The 18,150-nt window shown below is 56.0% G+C and overlaps 2 protein-coding genes across 7 annotated transcripts in view; both read right to left on the reverse strand.

The window, feature by feature from the left end:
- MYO9A (myosin IXA) overlaps nt 1–18,150 on the reverse strand; it is a 346,819-nt gene that overhangs the window by 323,198 nt on the left and 5,471 nt on the right. The window lies entirely within an intron of this gene.
- Nucleotides 251–18,150, reverse strand: part of GRAMD2A (GRAM domain containing 2A) — a 33,701-nt gene continuing 15,801 nt past the window's right edge. For 2 of the 6 annotated variants that reach the window (XM_073877319.1, XM_073877322.1), the window contains exons 2-12: nt 8,194–8,286; nt 6,684–6,741; nt 6,251–6,326; nt 5,542–5,645; nt 4,869–4,967; nt 4,673–4,744; nt 4,080–4,142; nt 2,929–3,073; nt 2,583–2,682; nt 1,623–1,727; nt 251–1,439 (exon numbers count right to left, since the gene is read on the reverse strand). In XM_073877319.1, the coding sequence (XP_073733420.1) occupies nt 1,436–1,439; nt 1,623–1,727; nt 2,583–2,682; nt 2,929–3,073; nt 4,080–4,142; nt 4,673–4,744; nt 4,869–4,967; nt 5,542–5,645; nt 6,251–6,326; nt 6,684–6,741; nt 8,194–8,286 (919 nt within the window). In that variant the 3' untranslated portion in view covers nt 251–1,435. Of the gene's footprint in view, nt 1,440–1,618; nt 1,728–2,582; nt 2,683–2,928; nt 3,074–4,079; nt 4,143–4,672; nt 4,745–4,868; nt 4,968–5,541; nt 5,646–6,250; nt 6,327–6,683; nt 6,836–8,193; nt 8,291–8,547; nt 8,682–14,813; nt 14,902–18,150 lie in introns of those variants that run through there. The other 4 variants (XM_073877321.1, XM_073877323.1, XM_073877324.1 and 1 more) reach the window with 4 other exon arrangements.

Below are 18,150 nucleotides of genomic sequence, written 5' to 3' on the forward strand. Positions count from 1 at the left end.
AGCTCCACAATAACTCATTTCCACTTGGATTTTTCCCTGATTAACCTCTCAGGTGTTTGAAGAAGGAAAAGCAGTGACTGTTTCTGACACACTCACCCCATCACCAGTGACTTTGCCTGACACGCCTGACCTCCTCACGAAGGCCCTTCTAGAACCCCCAAAGGCACTGTCTTGGCATACTGGAGTCCCAGGGACAGCAGGCAGAGTTCTGAGGCACAGAGAAGCTCTTTAGAATAGAGAAGGCCTTGGAGAGATGGAGAACTCTCTAAGGCAAAGCTACCACTGTGTCCACTCTTCCCATCCCCCACCTCTCTTGTCCCCAGAGGTATCAGACAGAACCCCTTGACCTGGTCCCTGCACTGTACCAGGCCCACCTTGGACACCCCGACCTTATTCATGGAGTGGAGGACCCTCCCCCATGGCCTGCAACTCCCCGATTCCAAGTGACACGAGTGAGTTCTGCCCTGCGGTGGCCCAACACCCTCATGCCCAGCTGCCCAGCCACATCTCCCCAACAGGCTGCTATTGGTCATGGCCTCTCAGGCAGTCAGGCAGGGAGTACAAAGCCAGCTCAAATCAAAGCCACCGACCTTCCCCTCCCCACCCCCCATCCTCTACTTCCTGCCTGGGGCACCTTAGAACTGTTTGAGCACACCAGGGGAAGAGGCAGTACCAGGTCTGTGACCACAGTGACCACAGGCCCTGTTCCACCTGTCTCACCAGGAAGTGGCAGCTAAGGACACAGAACGCTGGACCTCGGCCCTCCTTCGCAACCCCTGCCACCATCCTCTGCTGCAAGTACTGTCCTCCGGATTCAGCCAGCCTCCTCGTGAGGGGCGGGAACCTTCCCCTCTGGCTGGGATCCTAGCTACGCACCCTCCTCTGGTCATTCCTAGCTCCCCCACCCCACCTCCCCTGTCTGCTCTGGGCCTGACAGGTGCCTAGCTCCCAGTCCCTTTGGGCCCCAGGACAGGGACCCTCGGGGGCCCCAGTGAGAGCATAGTATGTTGGGAGAGAGCAGAGCCCCACTGGTGGCTTGCGTCTGGGCCTATGTGCCACTACTGCCGCGAGCCGCGTGGCCGTGGAGAGCTGCATTCCAGGTACCAAATCGTGGCCTTTGTCCCTTGGGTGGTTCCTAGTGCTCTGCCTCTGTGCCAGACTGTTTCCAAGGAACACGCTAACTTTCTTTGTCCAAGGGCTTGCTGAAGCTTAGTATGCAGAATTTTTCGGCTGGTTCCAAGAATCTGGCTTCGTGTCTTAGTCCCCAAATTGTAGGAGCTTTGTCAACAGCAGGGATAAGAGTTGCAGGGAGGAGGAAGGATCTGGAGTATTTTCCTTCATACTCCGTCTCAACACAGCAACAGCATAAACCACGGGGGTCACTGGTGGAAGCTTAGCACCCAGAGCGTTCTTCTTGGAGAAGCCAAGGTGGTTGTTACCTGCACACAGGAGATCCCCAGATCAGAGAAGGGGCCTTACCCTGCGCACTGTGTCCAACCTTGCTTGCGCCAGCCCAAGGGCAGGGCCAAGTCCAACCAGGACAACAAGCAGCCTGGCCATAGGTATTGGCTCCTGTCCTTTACCTTCAATCCCTAAGGCACTGGGAAGAGATAGGACTTCACCTGTGCCCAGGGACCGGGCCATCCCAATTCAGGGAGCATAACTGCTGTTCTAGCCAGGAGATGCGGACTGCCAGATAGGATGAGGCCATGACCAAGAAGCAGATCCTGGAGGAAGAGAGATAAGAAGGATATCTTATCTGGAAAAAGGACATTTTTGGAGGCTCACCAAAAATAGGAGTGGGGACAAAGCTACTTCCTGCAACTGGCGGAATTAAAGAACTCGTTGCCTCTCAGCTACATTTCGGCCTGGAAATCTTTGTTCCCAGAGGCCATGTGGGGGTCCTGAGACTCGTCCCCATGGAGGTGTCTTTGAAGCCCAGCAGGAATTCTGGGTCCTTAAACTGAGCCCACCTTCCCTCTGACCAGCCACCTTGGTCCTCTGCCTCCTCTTCAAGGCCGCTAAGATTATCCCCCAAGGTGGTACGCCCCTTCTCCCAGCAAGTGCTGAGGCTGACAGTTGGAACTCAGCCAGCAGAACCAGAGGAAGATCACGAGGTAAGGTGAGGGGAAGCCAGGGGCCCCACCATGCTCACCATTCGACTGGTCCTTAGGCAGAATTACAGACAAGTCTGGGGTTCCAAAAACTGCTCTAAAGGTGGGTGGCAGAAAGGCCATGGCTCTCCCCTAGTCTATCTGATGGCCCTCTCCAATTTTGTCAGCTGTCCCCCTCCCCAGTCCCGTGCAACTTTCCCTTTTTTCAATAGCTTCATATCCTGCCCCTCCCTACTGCACAGCCTTAACCCTAAATTACAGGGGTGCATGAATAAAGACTGGAGGCACTTTGTCTTGCTACAGAAGGGCCTGTCAGGTAGCCTCCAGACACCACTCAGGAGCTTTCAGTTGACTTAGGACCTTCCCCTCACTCTGGACATTGACCTCCCCACACACAGAGGCCCCTGCTCCAAACAGCCAGACACCCAGGTGAGTTTGACCCCTCCCATCTCCAATATAGTCACCTACAGCACAAAGATGACCTTGAGGAGCTGGTAATCCCAGAGCCTCAGCTCCCCGTCGCTCCTGGGCTCCTCCTCCAGCTTCTCCTCCTCACAGACGGCCTTCTCTGTGATAGGAGAGCAGTTAGGCGTCGTCCTGTGGCAGGACGCCCAGCCCAGCAAGGAGCAAGCCCACCTCCCCTCATTCTCAAGCTGCTTAGGCTTTTGGCTTGGCTTTCCCTTATGGATTTGGATAAAGTACGAAACAGCTCTCAGAAGCCTTGCTGGCTGTGATTTTTCCATTTTGCAGAAGTGGGGGCAGGGAAAGCCTGGTCTTTGCAAACAGTTGTCACAGACGAGCACCCTGAGCTCACCAGACCCGGGAGGCTTCCTGGAGGGAAAGAAGCTGTCCGTGGAGTCCATGGATGCCCGAGGTATACAAGGGATGTTGTCTGGGAGTGACAGGGACCTGGAGGCTGGGCACACTTTTCTCCACTTCATCTCAGGGATGAGGACTTCCTGCAGAGAAGGCAGGAGAAACTGTCTCTCTATGACCCTTGGGATGTCACTTGTCCTAAGGGGCCCACACTGGGTTTATCAAAGCTTTTCCAGGTACTACCTATACAGATACCTAGTGAGCATGATGGCAGGTACCCAGAAGGAGGGAAACCATTGCCTTAGCAACCACGTGTCTCTCTTACCTGCTTCCTTGCTGGGACCAGCCATTCTTCCAGGGAACAATGTCTTTGAAGACTGCTACTATAGAACCACAGTGGGATCCAAGACGTGAGCTAACCCAGGTACGTGCTCAGATCCGCTGAGCTCAGGAAAGCTTGGCACGATGTATCTTAGATTGGATAAGTCCTCCTAATCTGGACTCTGACCCTAAGTACATCACTGACCTTAGCAGGGGGTACTTAGGGTCCCCATCAACAAAAATGGGAACAGCACCTTCTATCCCCTGCATAGTATAGTGCATATTATATGCTTGGCTAAATGCTTAGTGGTTAGTGAAGGAGACTTCAAACACCCTGGGGTCATTTCCATCCCCATCACTGTTCTAGCAACTCAGCTCTGCCTACCCAGAACCCCAGCAGCAAAGGAAACTGCTGGGACCTCGGCATCTCAAATGAGTCTGTCTGAGTTCTACAGTGATAGCCTTTGGAGTTCTTCCCCGAGGACATCTCCATCCCCTGGAAGGCCCTCCTGACCTAAACACTGCTAAAGAAAAGAGGAGGGTCACTGGCTCTGTGGCTGTACAGGTGTGGGATCCAACCTGGGCAGTGTTCTGGAGGCTGGACATCTGTTCTGCTCAGAAAGTCAGCAGATCTGCCCAGGACCTAGTGGCTCCGCATGGCATGGAGCGTGTCAGGTCTAGGGGACCGCCTGGCATAGCCTGGCCACTGGCTCTTGAGCCTGGAAGGGGACGAGGGGACATTGTGGGCTGCTGCCCGGGAGGCCCTGAAGCCTCAGAGCCATAGGCTCCCTCACACCCGCAGCTTTCGCTTCCAACCTCAGTTCTCACCAGGGACTCGCACTCAGGTTCCTCCGGAAATTCTCTTACACTCAGGCTCTTCTTGCTGGAAGGCTAAGGAAGAAAGGGACCTGGGGTCACTTGTCCATCAGGAACAGCCAAGGTCAGGAGTGAGGAAGTGTTAGCACTCTCCAAGAGAGCTTTACCTCCAAATAAGCCACCTTGGGTCAGAGGAAGCCTAGCTCCCAGAGTTTGCCAGAGTCGCCTAGTTAGTGCTGGAGCAGAGGGTAAATCCAAGGCAATGTACTTCCCCATGCTGCTGCCCCTCCCCACTTCCTCAGCGTGGGCCAAAGAGAGCTGTAGGCCTACCGGAAAGCAGCCACGTGCTTCTGTCTGCACGCTGAGGGCATACACATGGGGACACACAGCGGCCACTGGCCTCAAAGAGACATGCTCATAAGCATAGACACCCCGTCCAAGGACTAAGCTCAGATACACTGGGCCTGAGCCCATTACTCGCCTCTCCCTGCTCTTGGTCCCTGTGCTGGAGAGACGGGCCAACCTCTCCCAACAGCCTTGTCCCAAGACCTCAGTCTAGGCCTGAGCAACCACCCTGGCCCAACTCCTGCCCCGGAGCTCCATACCTGGAGGTGCGTGCAGACCCTCCTCAGCATGTCATATACACTGTCCCGGGAAAGCAGTGACACAAAGATGTACTGGGACAGAGAAAGAAAACAGAAAAGGGTGGTGTAAGTACAGACTGGAGAGAGTACCAGAGTCAGGATCCTGGGGCTGGGACAGGAGACTTACAAGGGATGGCCGGCCCAGAGACTCACTGACCTTCTGGCTGGTGTTGGTGGTGATGGCCAGGCCATTGGGAAGAAGCCGCGCCATCTTGTGTTTTTTGATCATTTGGACAGACACCACGGGAATGACCACCTGAGGGAGGAGATGCATGCTTCTCCAGGACTCACCCCCAAGGACACAGTCCCTTTGCTTCCTGCATAGTGCCCCCTGACTGGCAGTCAGCCAAGCATGGACACCATGGAGAAGCCTGGCCCTATGTGGGAGAATATGTGAGTGTTCTACTCTCTGATGCAGGCTCCCCTTCCAGGTGTCCCACCGCCCTGCCCCTGCCCTCTGGGCTCTCACCCTATTATCCAGGAGGCCAAGGATGGTTGCCCTGGTGAACCCCATACTCCAGTAATGGAGTTCCCTGAGCCACCACCTGGCCACAATTATGGCTCCCCCAAAGTGTGACATACCACTCTGATTCTGAAGGCATTTCAGAGGCACCCATAGGCAGAATAAATTGGCTGTGAACTGTTCTAGACTCTGGAGTCTAGATTGGGGCCCTGCTTTGGAAGGGGTGAAGCTACTTCCCTGGAGACCAGGTGGGATGCCTCACAGTGAGAGGCTTCACCAGGTGCCTAATGCCCGCAGGGTAGGGGCCCTGTCTCTTTCCCAGCTGGGGCCTCATGGGCCCATTGCAGCCCTTACCACTTATTACTACCTTTATATCCTTGCCAAAGAGGCTGGCATGGAAGCAGAGCCAGTTGGGGGAGATGTAGAGCCGGCCCTGGAGAAGGAGGTCTCTCTGGAGGGCGCAGGAACACACTGGGAAGTCACAGGAAAGAAGACTGCCATGAGCAACCCCGAAGGCCCAGGGCCTACGTCCTCACACTCAGGAGTCCAGAGCCCAGCCTCAGGGACTGCCTTGCTCAGAACCCCCCTTCCCAACCCCAGGCCCCAAACCACCCATTCCACCAGCACCCTGAGTCCTTCTCAAGAGTTCTGACTGCCCCACCTGAGCCCACCAAACTGCTAGATCTTTCCTCTTCCTCTACTCATGCTTCAGAGGGTTCCCTAAGCCTGGATTCTCACTCCCTTGGGCAGAACTCCTTGCCCTGCCCTGGAGAGAGGGCCTCGATTGTGTCCCACATGCTCACTGAGAAGCCTGAGCAGGAAAGAAAAGTCATGGATAAGAACAGAACAGAAATAAATTTGGAAGCCCTGACACTGCCCCAAGAATACTTTCATAAATCCCATTTCAGATCCTCCATCTGCCCGGTCTTCTCAGACTTCTAAAGAAAACAGGCGCAACCACATGCAAAGGGCAGCCAGTTCCCATATCAAAATTGTGCCTTGGAGGCTCCAGAGGAGAGGACCTGGGCCTCAGGCACTCTAGGCACCTGTCCAGGCACACCTGGGAGACAGCTCACCTTTGAGAACCACCTCCTCCAAGGGAATGTCCTTAAACAGCTTGTGGTATTGTTGGTTGTATTTACTCAGTAGCGTCTGCAAACACACAAGCTGGGGCTGAGAAGTCCCAAAGGGGCCCTGCACCAGCCACCAGGAAATAATGCCATGGGGGCAGGGGCTCCGGGGACTTAGCGCCAAGCAGTCGGCAAAGAGCCAGCAGGGGTGAGAGGCTGAGTCCCTAGCGCAGCTTGTCTCTCGGTGACATGACGACAGGAGGTCCTGACGGGCAGCACTGACGGGAGGGGGACGCACCACCCCACCCAGGAGGGGACAGTCACTCAGGTTTCCCTTGGTGACAGGCCTTGGCGTCCAAGGAGCCAACAGTCCCTGGATTCGGGCTGCCCAGAGCCCCTCCCTTGATGGGCAGTGAAAAGGCAGCCTCCACGCACTTACCCCTTCTCGGCCACACTTCTTTATCTCTTCACCCTTCAAGCCTTCTGGCCAGTGCAGACTGCAAAGGAGACATTCCATTCCAGGGACAAGGAACCCTTGAGTCCTGCCCATACATCCTTAGTGCCAGGTCTGCCCTGGCTTCAAGCCAGAAGCTTGGGGGAGAGATTGAAGACTGAGGCCCTTCTCTAGGAGCCACAGCAAAGTGATAAGCAACAGGGAGGACGGAGCTCAGCCCTGGGGAAGGGCACTCGTGCACGCTGGGAGCCTTCCTCCCAGACAGCAGTGGGCAGCGGGCCCCCCAGGAGGTATGCTCCGCCTGAGCCTCCATCTCCCATCTCCCAGAGATGCTTAGGAGCTGCCCACCCCTGGGTATCAAAAACCCTCTCCCACGTCTCTGGCCAAAGGATAAGCAGAGGAGCAGACCCGAGGATAGGTGAGCAGGAGAAACAGGGATCGGGACCAGTTTGCAGGTGAGGTGGAGATGTCAGACTCACGGCTCCGGGGCCTGGCCATGGGCCATGATCCCGGCAGGACTGCTCTCCTTGCAGCCTCCTCCCTCCCGGCAGCCTGGAGCTCAGCAGACTCACCTGATCTGAGGGAGGCTACCAAGGCTGAAGGAGAGGGGGTGGTGCTGGAACGCAAAGCTTTGCCCTGGCCAGGTTGGCCTGAGGACAGGTGGGCAGGGAGGAGGCCGGTAATCTGAGAAGCCTAGACTCTGCTAGGTCCCTGTGTGCCGGGACAGGCCCCGGACTGGGAAGAAGAGGCGCGGGGCAGCCTATGCCCAGCCTAACACCAGACGCAAGGTCCCCTTTCTGCCCCTTCTTTAAGCCCTTTGCCCCTTTCTTATTTTTTATTTAAACGCCAGCCAGTTAACATACAGTGCAATATTAATTTCAGGCGTACAATAAAGTGATTCGATACTTCCATACATCACCCTCATCACGACAAGTGCACTCCTTCAACCCCATCACCCATGTCAGCCATCCCTCCACCCACCTCCCCGCTGGTGCCCATCAGTGTGTTCTCTTGAGTCCAGAGTCTGTTTCTTGGTTTGTCCCTCTCTCTCTCTCCTCTTCTCCCCTTTGCTCGTTTGATTTGTCTCTTAAATTCCACATATGAGTGAAATCATATGGTATTTGTCTTTCTCGGACTTAATTTCACTTAGCATAATACTCCCTAGCTCCAACCATGTCATTGCAAATGGCAAGATTTCATTCTTTTTTATCTGCCCCTTTCTTTTTTTTTTTAAAGATTTTATTTATTTATTTGAGAGAGAGAGAATGAGAGACAGAGAGCACGAGAGGGAAGAGGGTCAGAGGGAGAAGCAGACTCCCCGCTGAGCAGCGAGCCCGATGTGGGACTCGATCCCAGGACTCCAGGATCACGACCTGAGCCGAAGGCAGTCGCTTAACCAACTGAGCCACCCAGGCGCCCTGCCTCTTTCTTTAATGTCCTCCTGAAGGCTTCCCACCCCCCATCCATAGGTATCTCTGACTGGGAGGGGCCTCACCTGGAGTCCAGGGGTGCCTGAACCTTGGCTAGTTTCTCTGAGCAGGACACGGGGCTCTTCAGAGAAGCCGTCTTTCCGTGCATCTGTTGGTCGCTGCACAGAAACAGGCCCACATCAGGAAGGGTGGCTCTGTGGGAGCACCTTTCCCTAGCAACTTCACACGCCCAGGCCGGCTCCTCTGCCCGCACCCCAGACGGGCCCTGCTATTCAGGCGGAGGCTGAAGATGTGACCGGTCAGAGGCAGCAGCTCAGGCAGGAGTGCTGTGGTTCCTGACAGAGGGGGCAATCTCATGCCGCCTTTTCTGGAAGCCTGCAGGTCAGTTTATGCCCAGCCCGGAAAGAAAATCAGCCTACCTTAGTGGAGCACCAGGCAGGTAGGCCTGGCCCACACTTGAGAGAGCACAGTGGGAAGGAGGACTCTAAGACTTGCTCACAGCTGACAGAAGTTCCTGAGGGGCCTGGGCGGCATTCCCATAAGCCATCGGGATCTGGGAAAGGATGCTGAGCACAGGAGGCTGAAGCAGAGCTGAGGAACTGGTGCAGTGAGGGTGTGTGTGTGAGGGGGGGTCTCCAGTCAGCCCACAGGTAACCATGGGCTGGGAGGGGAGGAGCGGACCCGCACCAGGAGGTGGTCTGGTGGCCTTCGGACGGACAGGGCACCTTGGCCCTGAGAGCCAAGCCATCTCAAAAATGTCACAGAGAGGGGGCCCTGGAGGGAGGAGCCGCCATCTCCCTGGGCAGGTAGGGCTCCCCAGTGGCTTTTGAGTTCATGCCTCCCCTAAACAGCTCTAAAGCATAGGGTCCCCCATTCCTGCCCCTCCAGGAGACAGGCTAGGAATCAATAAAGCCTGAGCAGTCCAACTCACCCCCAACAGAGTGGGCCCAGAAGCTGACAGGAAGAGAGGGTGGCCAAGAAGCAGGGCCAAAGCAGGGCACCGTGGTGGTCGCAAACAGGCTACAAGGTCCTGGGCAGATAAGGAGCTGGAACCTGAAGCCTGCAAATACCAGCCCGCAGTCCCTCTCAGCTCTCACTGGGGTGAGTCAAAGTTCTCTTCTTCAAGAACAGAGTTGCCCACTCAGCTGAGATCTGCCAAGACCCTCAGAGATGAGATAGTCTGACCCCCTACCATGCTGTGTACACAGTAGGAAACAGACCAGCCAAGGGACCCAGTATCACACAGTGAAGAGCCAGGTGACCTCACCCTACAAAATCAGCCCATCCACAGCCCTGTGGCCTGGTGACCTCTGTCCTTGCCCTTATGGAGAATTTTGGTGCACAAATCAACATAGGTTTCCTGAATCTTGCAAAGCGACAAGTTTTGCTAGTGATTTGACCCTTTTGACCCCCAAAGGTAATTTCTAGATTTATTTGGTTCCATCATTTCACATTTCAAGAGGGTTTTTCCTCCCCCTCTTGATTTTTATTATGCTCATTATAGAAAATATGAAAAAGATAAAACCTATAAATATGATGATCAAAATCCCCCAGAAGGAAAAAAATCTTCAAAAATCACCCAAAGGTTTATGCATAAATATACAATTTATGGGAATGGAATTATGCATTATAATATGTAGGTCTTACTTTTGTTGCTTAACATGATCTCATGAGGAATTCCCCGTGTCCCTGCCCATGGCTGAGACAGATTCTCAGAAGTGTGATTCATGGGTGGAGAATGTATATTTCTCAGGCTGTTTAGACCCACTCCCAAAGTGCTTCCAGATACTCTACTGGTGACCATGACCATCAGCCTGTTTCCCAACATCGAGTCCTTACCCTGGCTATTCACTTTTTCTCACTTTTGCAAATTTGGTACGTGAAAACATGCTATTTTCATTTCTATTTCTGCTTATGGAGGGGTTGAACGAGTTTTCCCATGTAGGCATATGAACCCCTGGAACTTCCACCTGTGAATCGTCTATGAGGATCTCCACGTTTGTCTTATTGATTTGTATTAAATGCTTTTTTGAGAACATTAATCCTTAGTTTAACATGTTTGCAAACATCTCCCCCAGTGTGTCATTTGCCTTTAGTTTTGTTCCATTTTTGTGTGGTAGATTCCTTCCACGTCTTCCATCTCTCGGTTCCCCACTTGGCTTGCATGCTTTGGTTGGAGAGGCCCCCAACGCAGAACGTGTACAAGTCAAACCGCTGAGCCCTTGGAGAGCTTGGACCCTGCAGCCTGTGGTCTTTCCTGGGCCACCAGGGAAGATAAGGGTGGGTGTGGGGCCCACTTGAAGGAACACACTCTAACCTGGAGGACCAGGGATCGAGTGAGACCCCCAAGCAGGACCTTGGGCATGGTCTCAGTGGCAGGGAGCCTGTCACTCAGGCACTGGAAAGGGTGATTGGAGGTGTCAGGGCCGCAGGAGCTCAGAGAGCAGACAGAGCGAGAGTCACAGAAGGGCTCCCAGAGGAAAGGAAGCCGAACCTTACCGGCTGGGTAGGACTATCGCCCCGCATAGGTTCCCATACTCTAACTTTCCGTTCATAATCATGCCTGTGCGGGGATCCTAGACCGAACTCATCCTTAGGTCCGGCATGACTTTCTCCGGGAGAGGGGAGCCTGCCCTCCGCCCTCTCCCGGCCTAGTGAGGAGCCCCCGCGGCAGACACTCACAGCACCCCAATCCCTGCCTCCCTCTGGGCACTCGTCACACCGGGTTGGTGCCTGAACTGCTCATCTCCGGGGGCTCCAGCATGGCAGGGACCCTGCCTCCTCCCTCACTGAAGGCCCTGAGCTGGGGGCAGTGCCAGCGTGCGGCAGTCACACACAGCCTGTTTGAGGAATGACCCTGTGGGGACAGGAAGTGAGGCTGGAGGAGGGACAGACCGCGAGAAAAACAAAAGAAGGCTCTGCACATTTCCCACAGCATCTCCAGGAAGAGAAGAACGGGGGTAAAACGCAGTCACTGGGAGCAAATGGCTTTCAAATATCCTTAAACTTAAAAGCAACTCCTTTACGCATGATGAACAGGATGGTTACAAGCCATTCCGACCTGTCCATCTGTGAAGGCCAGTCCCTCCTGGCCGGCCTCCTAATGTTCCTGATACAGAGACCCCACCTGGGGCCCCAAGATACTGCTTTCAAAATGATCAAGTCAGACTTTCCACCAATTAGTCTTCTCCCCTACAGTGTTTAGATGAATAAAAATAAAGACACGGGAGCGAAGTCAGATGCACAGGTAGGCCTGGGGCAGAGTGGTCACCACAGAACCAGTCAGGAGGGGAGCCCCCAAGGACCCACTGGGCCCTGCCACAGAAGGCCAGGAAGGGGGCTTCAAGAGCAGGAAGCTGGAGAATGGGGGGGCCAGCCTGGGTCCCCCCCCCACCATGCTGGTGGCCTCTGTGCATTCCCACACAGACCTCCTCGAGCCAGTTGCTCTGTGTGTTGTGAACGACACCCCCAGCCCATCCAGTCCCACCCACCTCCACACTGTGGGGTAAGATCAGAAGTCCTCAAATCCGTGTCTGTTTTTCCAATCAAAGCCCCCCACCCCAAAATATCATTATTGTAATCAAGGGGAGGCAACAGGGGAGGCCCAATACTTTGGACATTAGAGAGGGTAGAAAAGGTTGGGGAAGGCCCCGATGGGGCCCTTTCACCCTGCTGAGCCTGGTCCCAGGGCAGGATGCCTCTCCAGAGGACGCAGCAGGAACTTGACCCGCCCGCAAGCCTTCCTTCATTCCCTCCACAAATACTGAGCTTTATCGTGCCATGAGCCCCGCGTGGGGCCTGCCGCTCGGGGCTGCTGAAAGGGCAGGGATGGGCAGCTAGCAGATCCAGGGAGATGTCAGGAGAGGAGCCAGGCCAGTCAAGAAAGGGGGGCCACAGAGAGAGAAGAGGAAGAGAGACAACGAGGAGGGAATCCAGAGGTGCCAGAGTTGAGCTGCGTCCTACAAACTCAGGGATCATGCTTCACAGGACACCTGCCATGTGCACTCCACTCTCAATGTTTCCCAGGCTCAAAATACTCCCACTAGGCGGGCACTCCCAAATCTAAATCTCTAACCTTGACACCCCCTCTCCTCCTGAGCTTCAGCCCGCCATCAGGATGCACCCAGCAAGGCGCGCTCGGTGTCACCCCCTAGATCTGCTTCCTTCCAAGCACCCAACATCCCTGAAAGGTTCCTCCTGCCACAGCAGCCCCAGCCAGAATCCGTAGCTCTCTCCTCCACGCCCCCTACAACCAATCGATCCCCAAGGCCCCAAGAGCCCTACCACCGCTTAACCCACGACACCATTCACTTCCTCCACTCCTGCTGCGCGGGCCAGCCGCCATCACCGCTGTCCTCTCCGCGGATGCGGGCGACAAGCTTGCTCACATGCCTGGCCCTCTCCGCACCTGCACGGCCAACAGAGCCACCTGGGGCCCAGATCCGATCCCGCCGCTCTGCAACTGGTGTTCCTTCTTGAGTTCCCTCTCGCCTCCTCTAGGCCTTCCTGAGCATCCTGCTTCCCTTCCCAGGCTCCCCCACAAGGCTCCCCCGAGCCCCAGCTTCCTTGCTGCCGTCGCCCTCCCCAGGGACGCGTCCTCCGCACCTGGAATTCCTCGCCACGCGCATCCACCCGGGGAATTCCACTCATCTTTCGAGCCCCAGTTCAAATGTCACCTCCTCTGCGAAGCCTTCCCTAGTTTCCCCCCTGTAGAGTTGGTCAGTCCCTCCTCTGTGGTCCCTCGTCCCCTCCGTCATGCTGTTGCCCCAGCACTTACCACACCAGACTGTGCTTGTCTGTTTACACATCCGTCTGCCCCCAGTCAACTCTGAGCTCCACCAGGGGTGTGTCTCATACGCCCCCGTATCCCCAGCACAAAGCAGGCACCCAGTGTTTGCTACCGTGAAGGAAGGAGACAGAGAAAGAGAGATGGTGACACTCCCAGAGGGGGGAGGGGAGGAAAAAGCCAGGCAGCAGGAGGGAATGAGGACGGAGGACGGAGCCCATGGGGTCCCTGCGGGCGGATGGAGCCTGGCCGTGGAGCAGTCGTCAGCACCGGCTCAGCACCGCCAGGCACCCAGTCCATCCTGGCTGACTGATCAAACGGGGAGCTCAAGTGGAAGGCAGAAGACATAAGATAAAGGAGAAAGTGGCTCAGACGGGATGGGATAGACATGGTATTTGGGGCCCTCCTGCCTCCCCTGCACTGTCCACTGAAGGGCATGCCCCTGGGCTGTCCTGTGCCCAGGCAACACTCCTCCAGCTTACCCAGCCCCTTGTCCACATTTAACCCTTCGTAGCCCCAGGGCAAACCTCCCCCCGCCCCCCCCCCGCCGGGGCTCCTCCAAGCCTCCAGCCGGAGCCATACCCCAGCCACGCTGAAGCAAAAAGCCAGGCCTAGCAGCCTGAGCCGGGCCTTCAGGGTCGCAGGCAGGTCCCCTGGGCAACTCGGCTACCTCCCAAGTTGACTTCTCCTGGGTATTCGAGATACTAGAGCATCCTGTGGGGCCTGTCAGCCCTTCTCAAGGCCGGGCCCAGCAACAGTTTCTCCCCTTCAGCAGCCAGCTAGGACCCTGGGCCCCAGGGACCTCCAAGTAGAGCCGTCTTCCAAACAAAAAAAAACACACCTTAGCACCACGTCCCTGAAAGCACAAAACTCACAGCCCCCCGAGGTGGCCCACCTCCACCTCAGCGCACGGTGCACCACCTCCTTCACAGAGGAGAGAGACCGTCCGGTCAACTCTGATGTGCAGCCTGCTGGCTACACGTGAACATCACATGGAGACCTTCTCCAAAAAGCAAACAAAAAAATGATGCCTGAGCCCTGTCTCACATCAATTAAATCAGAGCCTCTGGGGGGAGCCGCTAGGTAACTATATATTTTCAACTTCTTAGTAAAGAATAATTCGCATACAGAAAAGCGCACATAAAATAAGTGTACAATTCAGTGCATCTCACAAATAGAACACACTTGGAAACCAGCCCCCAGAAGCCCCCCCACCCTGCTCCTTCCAGTCTCATCCCCTCCCCCGAAACCCACAAGGATGACCATCATCCGGGCTTCCACGGCACACGTGGTCTCTGCCTCTGCGGGCTTTCTGTGAATGGAATCGTACCACACATACTCTTTTATGTGGCTTCCTTTACTCAGCAATGCATTTGGGGGATCCGTCCATGGTGTTGTGTGTAGCTGTAAACTGCCTTTCCACCAGTGTTTGGTATCCCATTACACGGACATACTACAACTGATTTATTCATTTGACTCTAGATGGGCATCTGGGCAGTTTTTCAGTTTTTGCCTGTTGTGAAAGTGTGGTCAAGAACATGCCAGTACCTGCCATGTGGACACAAGTATTCATTTCTACGGGTAAACACTTAGGATTGGAATTGGTGGGTCAGAAGGTAGGCCTGTGTTCAGTTTCAGGCTTTTCAAGGCTCTCAGGTGATTTGAAACATGCAACCAGTGTAAAGAAACCACTGGATGAATCTCACCCCCAAGTCTCTCCTTCCACTGGGGCTCAGAGGGGGAAGCATACCTCCCCCGGAATCCAGGTGGAATCTCCCCGCCTGGGCTCTGGATCTAGGGCCCTGCCCCTCTGGAGTTCCAGGAACACCCTCGGCAAGACAGGAACCACATTGTTCATAGAGATTTCCTTCATCTGTTAAGGTCACAGAGCACATTTACTAGGTCACGCCAAGGAAGTAGGGGTAGCTTTCTGTGCGGCAGAGGTTGGCTCTGTGTCCTTCCCGAGAGCCTCCCTACGTCCCTCCCAGGGCCACAGTCCTGAAAAACAGCCCAGACACCGGCTGACAAGACCTCTGCCAAAGGGAAACTGGCATAATGTTGATAGAGTCAGGCTTATCATCAGTACTCTAAAACCTGAAGAGAAAAGGCAATCTTCTTTTGCAAAAATAATCCTAGTATTTCTTACACAGAAACTGCACCTCACTTTATTTTCTAAGCTGATGTTCCTTATCTAGGACAACTGCTTTGCTGCTTCTGCTGCCCAGAAAAGGAGAGAAAAGCCCACAGCTGAAGTCCATCCTGAGAGTAAGGGGGTGGGGCTTGGTGTGTTGGGGGCCACACGCTGGGTCCCCCAACCAGCTGTCTGGCTCAGCAGCCCTGGCAAAGGGCTCAGCAGGGGCAGGTGCTCAGCACAGCTGTGAACCCTACTTCCCAGGAGGTCTGAGAACACCTGAGCCAGGGATGTGCTTAGCTCCCTCTGACAACCCGGGGCAGTTTTGAAATGAATGGGAAGGTGGAAGGCCAGGTGCCCCGCTTCCCAAGACATCACAGTCTGGACCAACTGATCCTGGCCGCCACTGGCAGAACTACAGGTGCTTCAGACCTACACAGGGCCATCTGCAAACTGACCAGCAGCCTCTCTGGAGGGAAAGATGATCTTAGCCCATCCGACTCCATTTCTAGTGGATCCTCCCCAGAGCCTACGAGACAGGAGGTGCCCAACCAGAGGCAGTGAGCAGGCAGGACGGACGTGTGCTGCAGGGACACTGGAGCGGAACCTCTGGGTGCCCCCGGAGCTGGGTCTAGCACAGGCGAAGAGGGAGCAGAGAGCAGAGAGAGAAGCAGCAGGGCATGGGCCAAGGCCCCAGGCTGGGAGAGAGCAGAGGGTCTGCCCCACTTGCAGCCCGTTCACTTTCCCAGCACTTGCAGCCAGACCAGAAGCCCCACAACCAGGGCACACCTGTGATGTCATTTCAGCCACTCACGTGGGGCAGGTGGTTCTGCTGGCATTTCACGGGGGCAGACGGGAGGCCCAGCGGGCTCCAGTGACATGCCCACATGCAGTCGTTGGCAGGGCCAGGACCCCGTGGAGGTCTGACACCCAGGCCTGGGTTCCACCACACCCCCAACAGGCCTTCGGGGTCAGGAGGCGGAAGGACTCAGAAGGTTCAAACCAAGTCAAGCCCTGTTAGTGGAGGGAGCCCCTGGGGAGAGAGGAGGGGACAGTTGTGGCTCAGGACCTCCAGCCCTGAGGCCCTCTCTGGCGTCCGGTCATACAGATGAGGAGGCAGCCCAGACAGGTAAGGCACGAGCTCCCGACCACACAAGTAGGGACGAGTGGAGCTGAATTCAAACTCCGGTCTGCCCGAAATCCTGCACTCTGCCCCTTCAGCACGCCGCCCAGAGGGCTCTGGGCCTGGTGTTCTGCCCTCTTCGTAGTGCTCCCAGTAGACGGGGCTTGGGGGAGACCAAAGGAGGTCTCTTGAGCTGAGACAGCCATGCAGGGGCCTGTCTGAGAGGTGGGGTTCCCTAGATCAGACCCCTTCCTATTCCCCACCCCCACCAAGGCTTTATCTTCTTTGCTCAAAGAACCAAACAAACTGGGAGAGCTAGTTGTTCAGGAGGAGATGAGAGCTTGCTAGCCCTCTGGGGGTGGCTGCATCCAGCCTGAACAAGGACCCCTTTGAGCTCTGCTGCCAACAAGAACACCTACCTACAGGGATCTCAGAGGCTCCTGGGCCTTCCACCCAATGGGAGCCGGGAGGGCCAAGAGCAAGGCTGGCCCCATCTCCCACTCTTAGCAGCCAAGACGTTGCCCACTGCCCAGGTCTCTCTGTGGAGCCCAGAGCTGGTCAGCCAAGCCCTTAGCTGCTTGGTTGACTGGCCCCACCCCGGTTAAAGGACCCCAGTTGCCCTCTTCCCTGCTCTAGGGCCCCCCACACACCCCCACCATCCAGCTCTGGGCTCTCGGGGCACACTAGAAAGGCCCAGATCCTCACAGGGATGGAATTCAGGATCAAAGTGCTCAGGCTGAGTCCTCTCAGGCATTCAGGAGGGTTGCTAGTGAGCTGTCCTCCCAGCTCTGCCTGGGTCCTGCTTAGCTCCTGCCCAAGATGGAGACCTTCCCACTCTTATCGCCCAACACCTCCGCTCCCCGAAGCCTGGCGAGCCTGTAGCTCCGCGGAGAGCAGACCCCTGCTCGGATATCTTCATTGCTGTACTGCCCATTTAAGTGGTTGTCTTCCCACTAGACCCACTAGACCGTCTTCCTTATTCATCTCTCACCCCGGGGGCCGCACACAGCTTCAGGCATGCAGTAAGTGCTCAATAACTATACTGAATAAACAAACACTCCCTGCTGAGAAGCTCCTCTGTGTAGTTTGTTCTGCCGCACTGGGACTCGGGACACAAACACAAGACCTGGAGAGAGAGCAAGTCACTCAAGTTTGCTTCTCCCTGCCCTTGACCTCCTTCTGGGTGGTCCCCAGTCACCTTCCTCTGGGTCTGCTCTGCTATAAAACGGGGGGAAATCCCCTCTCTGACCTGCAGATCTTCAGGGCTGCTGTGGGGGTCTGAGAGGTCATGGCCTAGTCCCGGGGTGGTGGGGAGGGCGGTTCTCACAGCCTTGCCCTCCACCCCCCACCCCTGCCAGCAACACTGAGAGCTCTACATCCCATCATGCCCCTTGAGGGATGCCTAGAAGTGCAGCCGCCCATGGGAAGCAGAGACTGAAGCCCCGCCAGGCCCCAAACGGCACCCACAGAGCTCCTGCATGACTGACTCTTCCCCTGGGACTACAGCGAGCAAGCCTCTGCGGGGACGGCCCTCTCTGCACCTGGGCCCCACCCAGGGACTGCCCCCCTGTCCCGCTGCGGGGGGGGGGGCCAGGAGGTACTCCCACAGCTCAGCTCCCACACGCTCAGCATCCCACCCCACCCCCCCAGAGGTCTGAGGCCAGCAGTTGCCGCCCCCTTCCCCGGCCAGAGCTCAGAGGCCCGCAGAGTGACAACAGTCCCCAGGGAGACAGACGGACAAAGAGCTGAAACATGGAAGTTCTGCTGCTGGGCACGGCCAGGATTTCTCACGAAGCCCAGGCCACACCGCGAGGAGCAGGCGGTTGGTCCCTGCGGAGAGTGACCTGCCTGTCACTGGCCTCATCCCACATTTCCACTGCTGTGGAAGCATCTGTTTGAGCTGGCACCCCTGGACCTGGTCACAGACCACTTTTTCTTGGCCGGCCACTTCGGGCCTGGCCGTTTCCAGACAAGAAGCTGGT

Source organism: Callorhinus ursinus, unplaced genomic scaffold (genome assembly GCF_003265705.2).
Source record: "Callorhinus ursinus isolate GAN/ISIS: 27379988/994484 unplaced genomic scaffold, GSC_fseal_2.0 scaffold25, whole genome shotgun sequence".
NCBI lineage: Eukaryota > Metazoa > Chordata > Mammalia > Carnivora > Otariidae > Callorhinus > Callorhinus ursinus.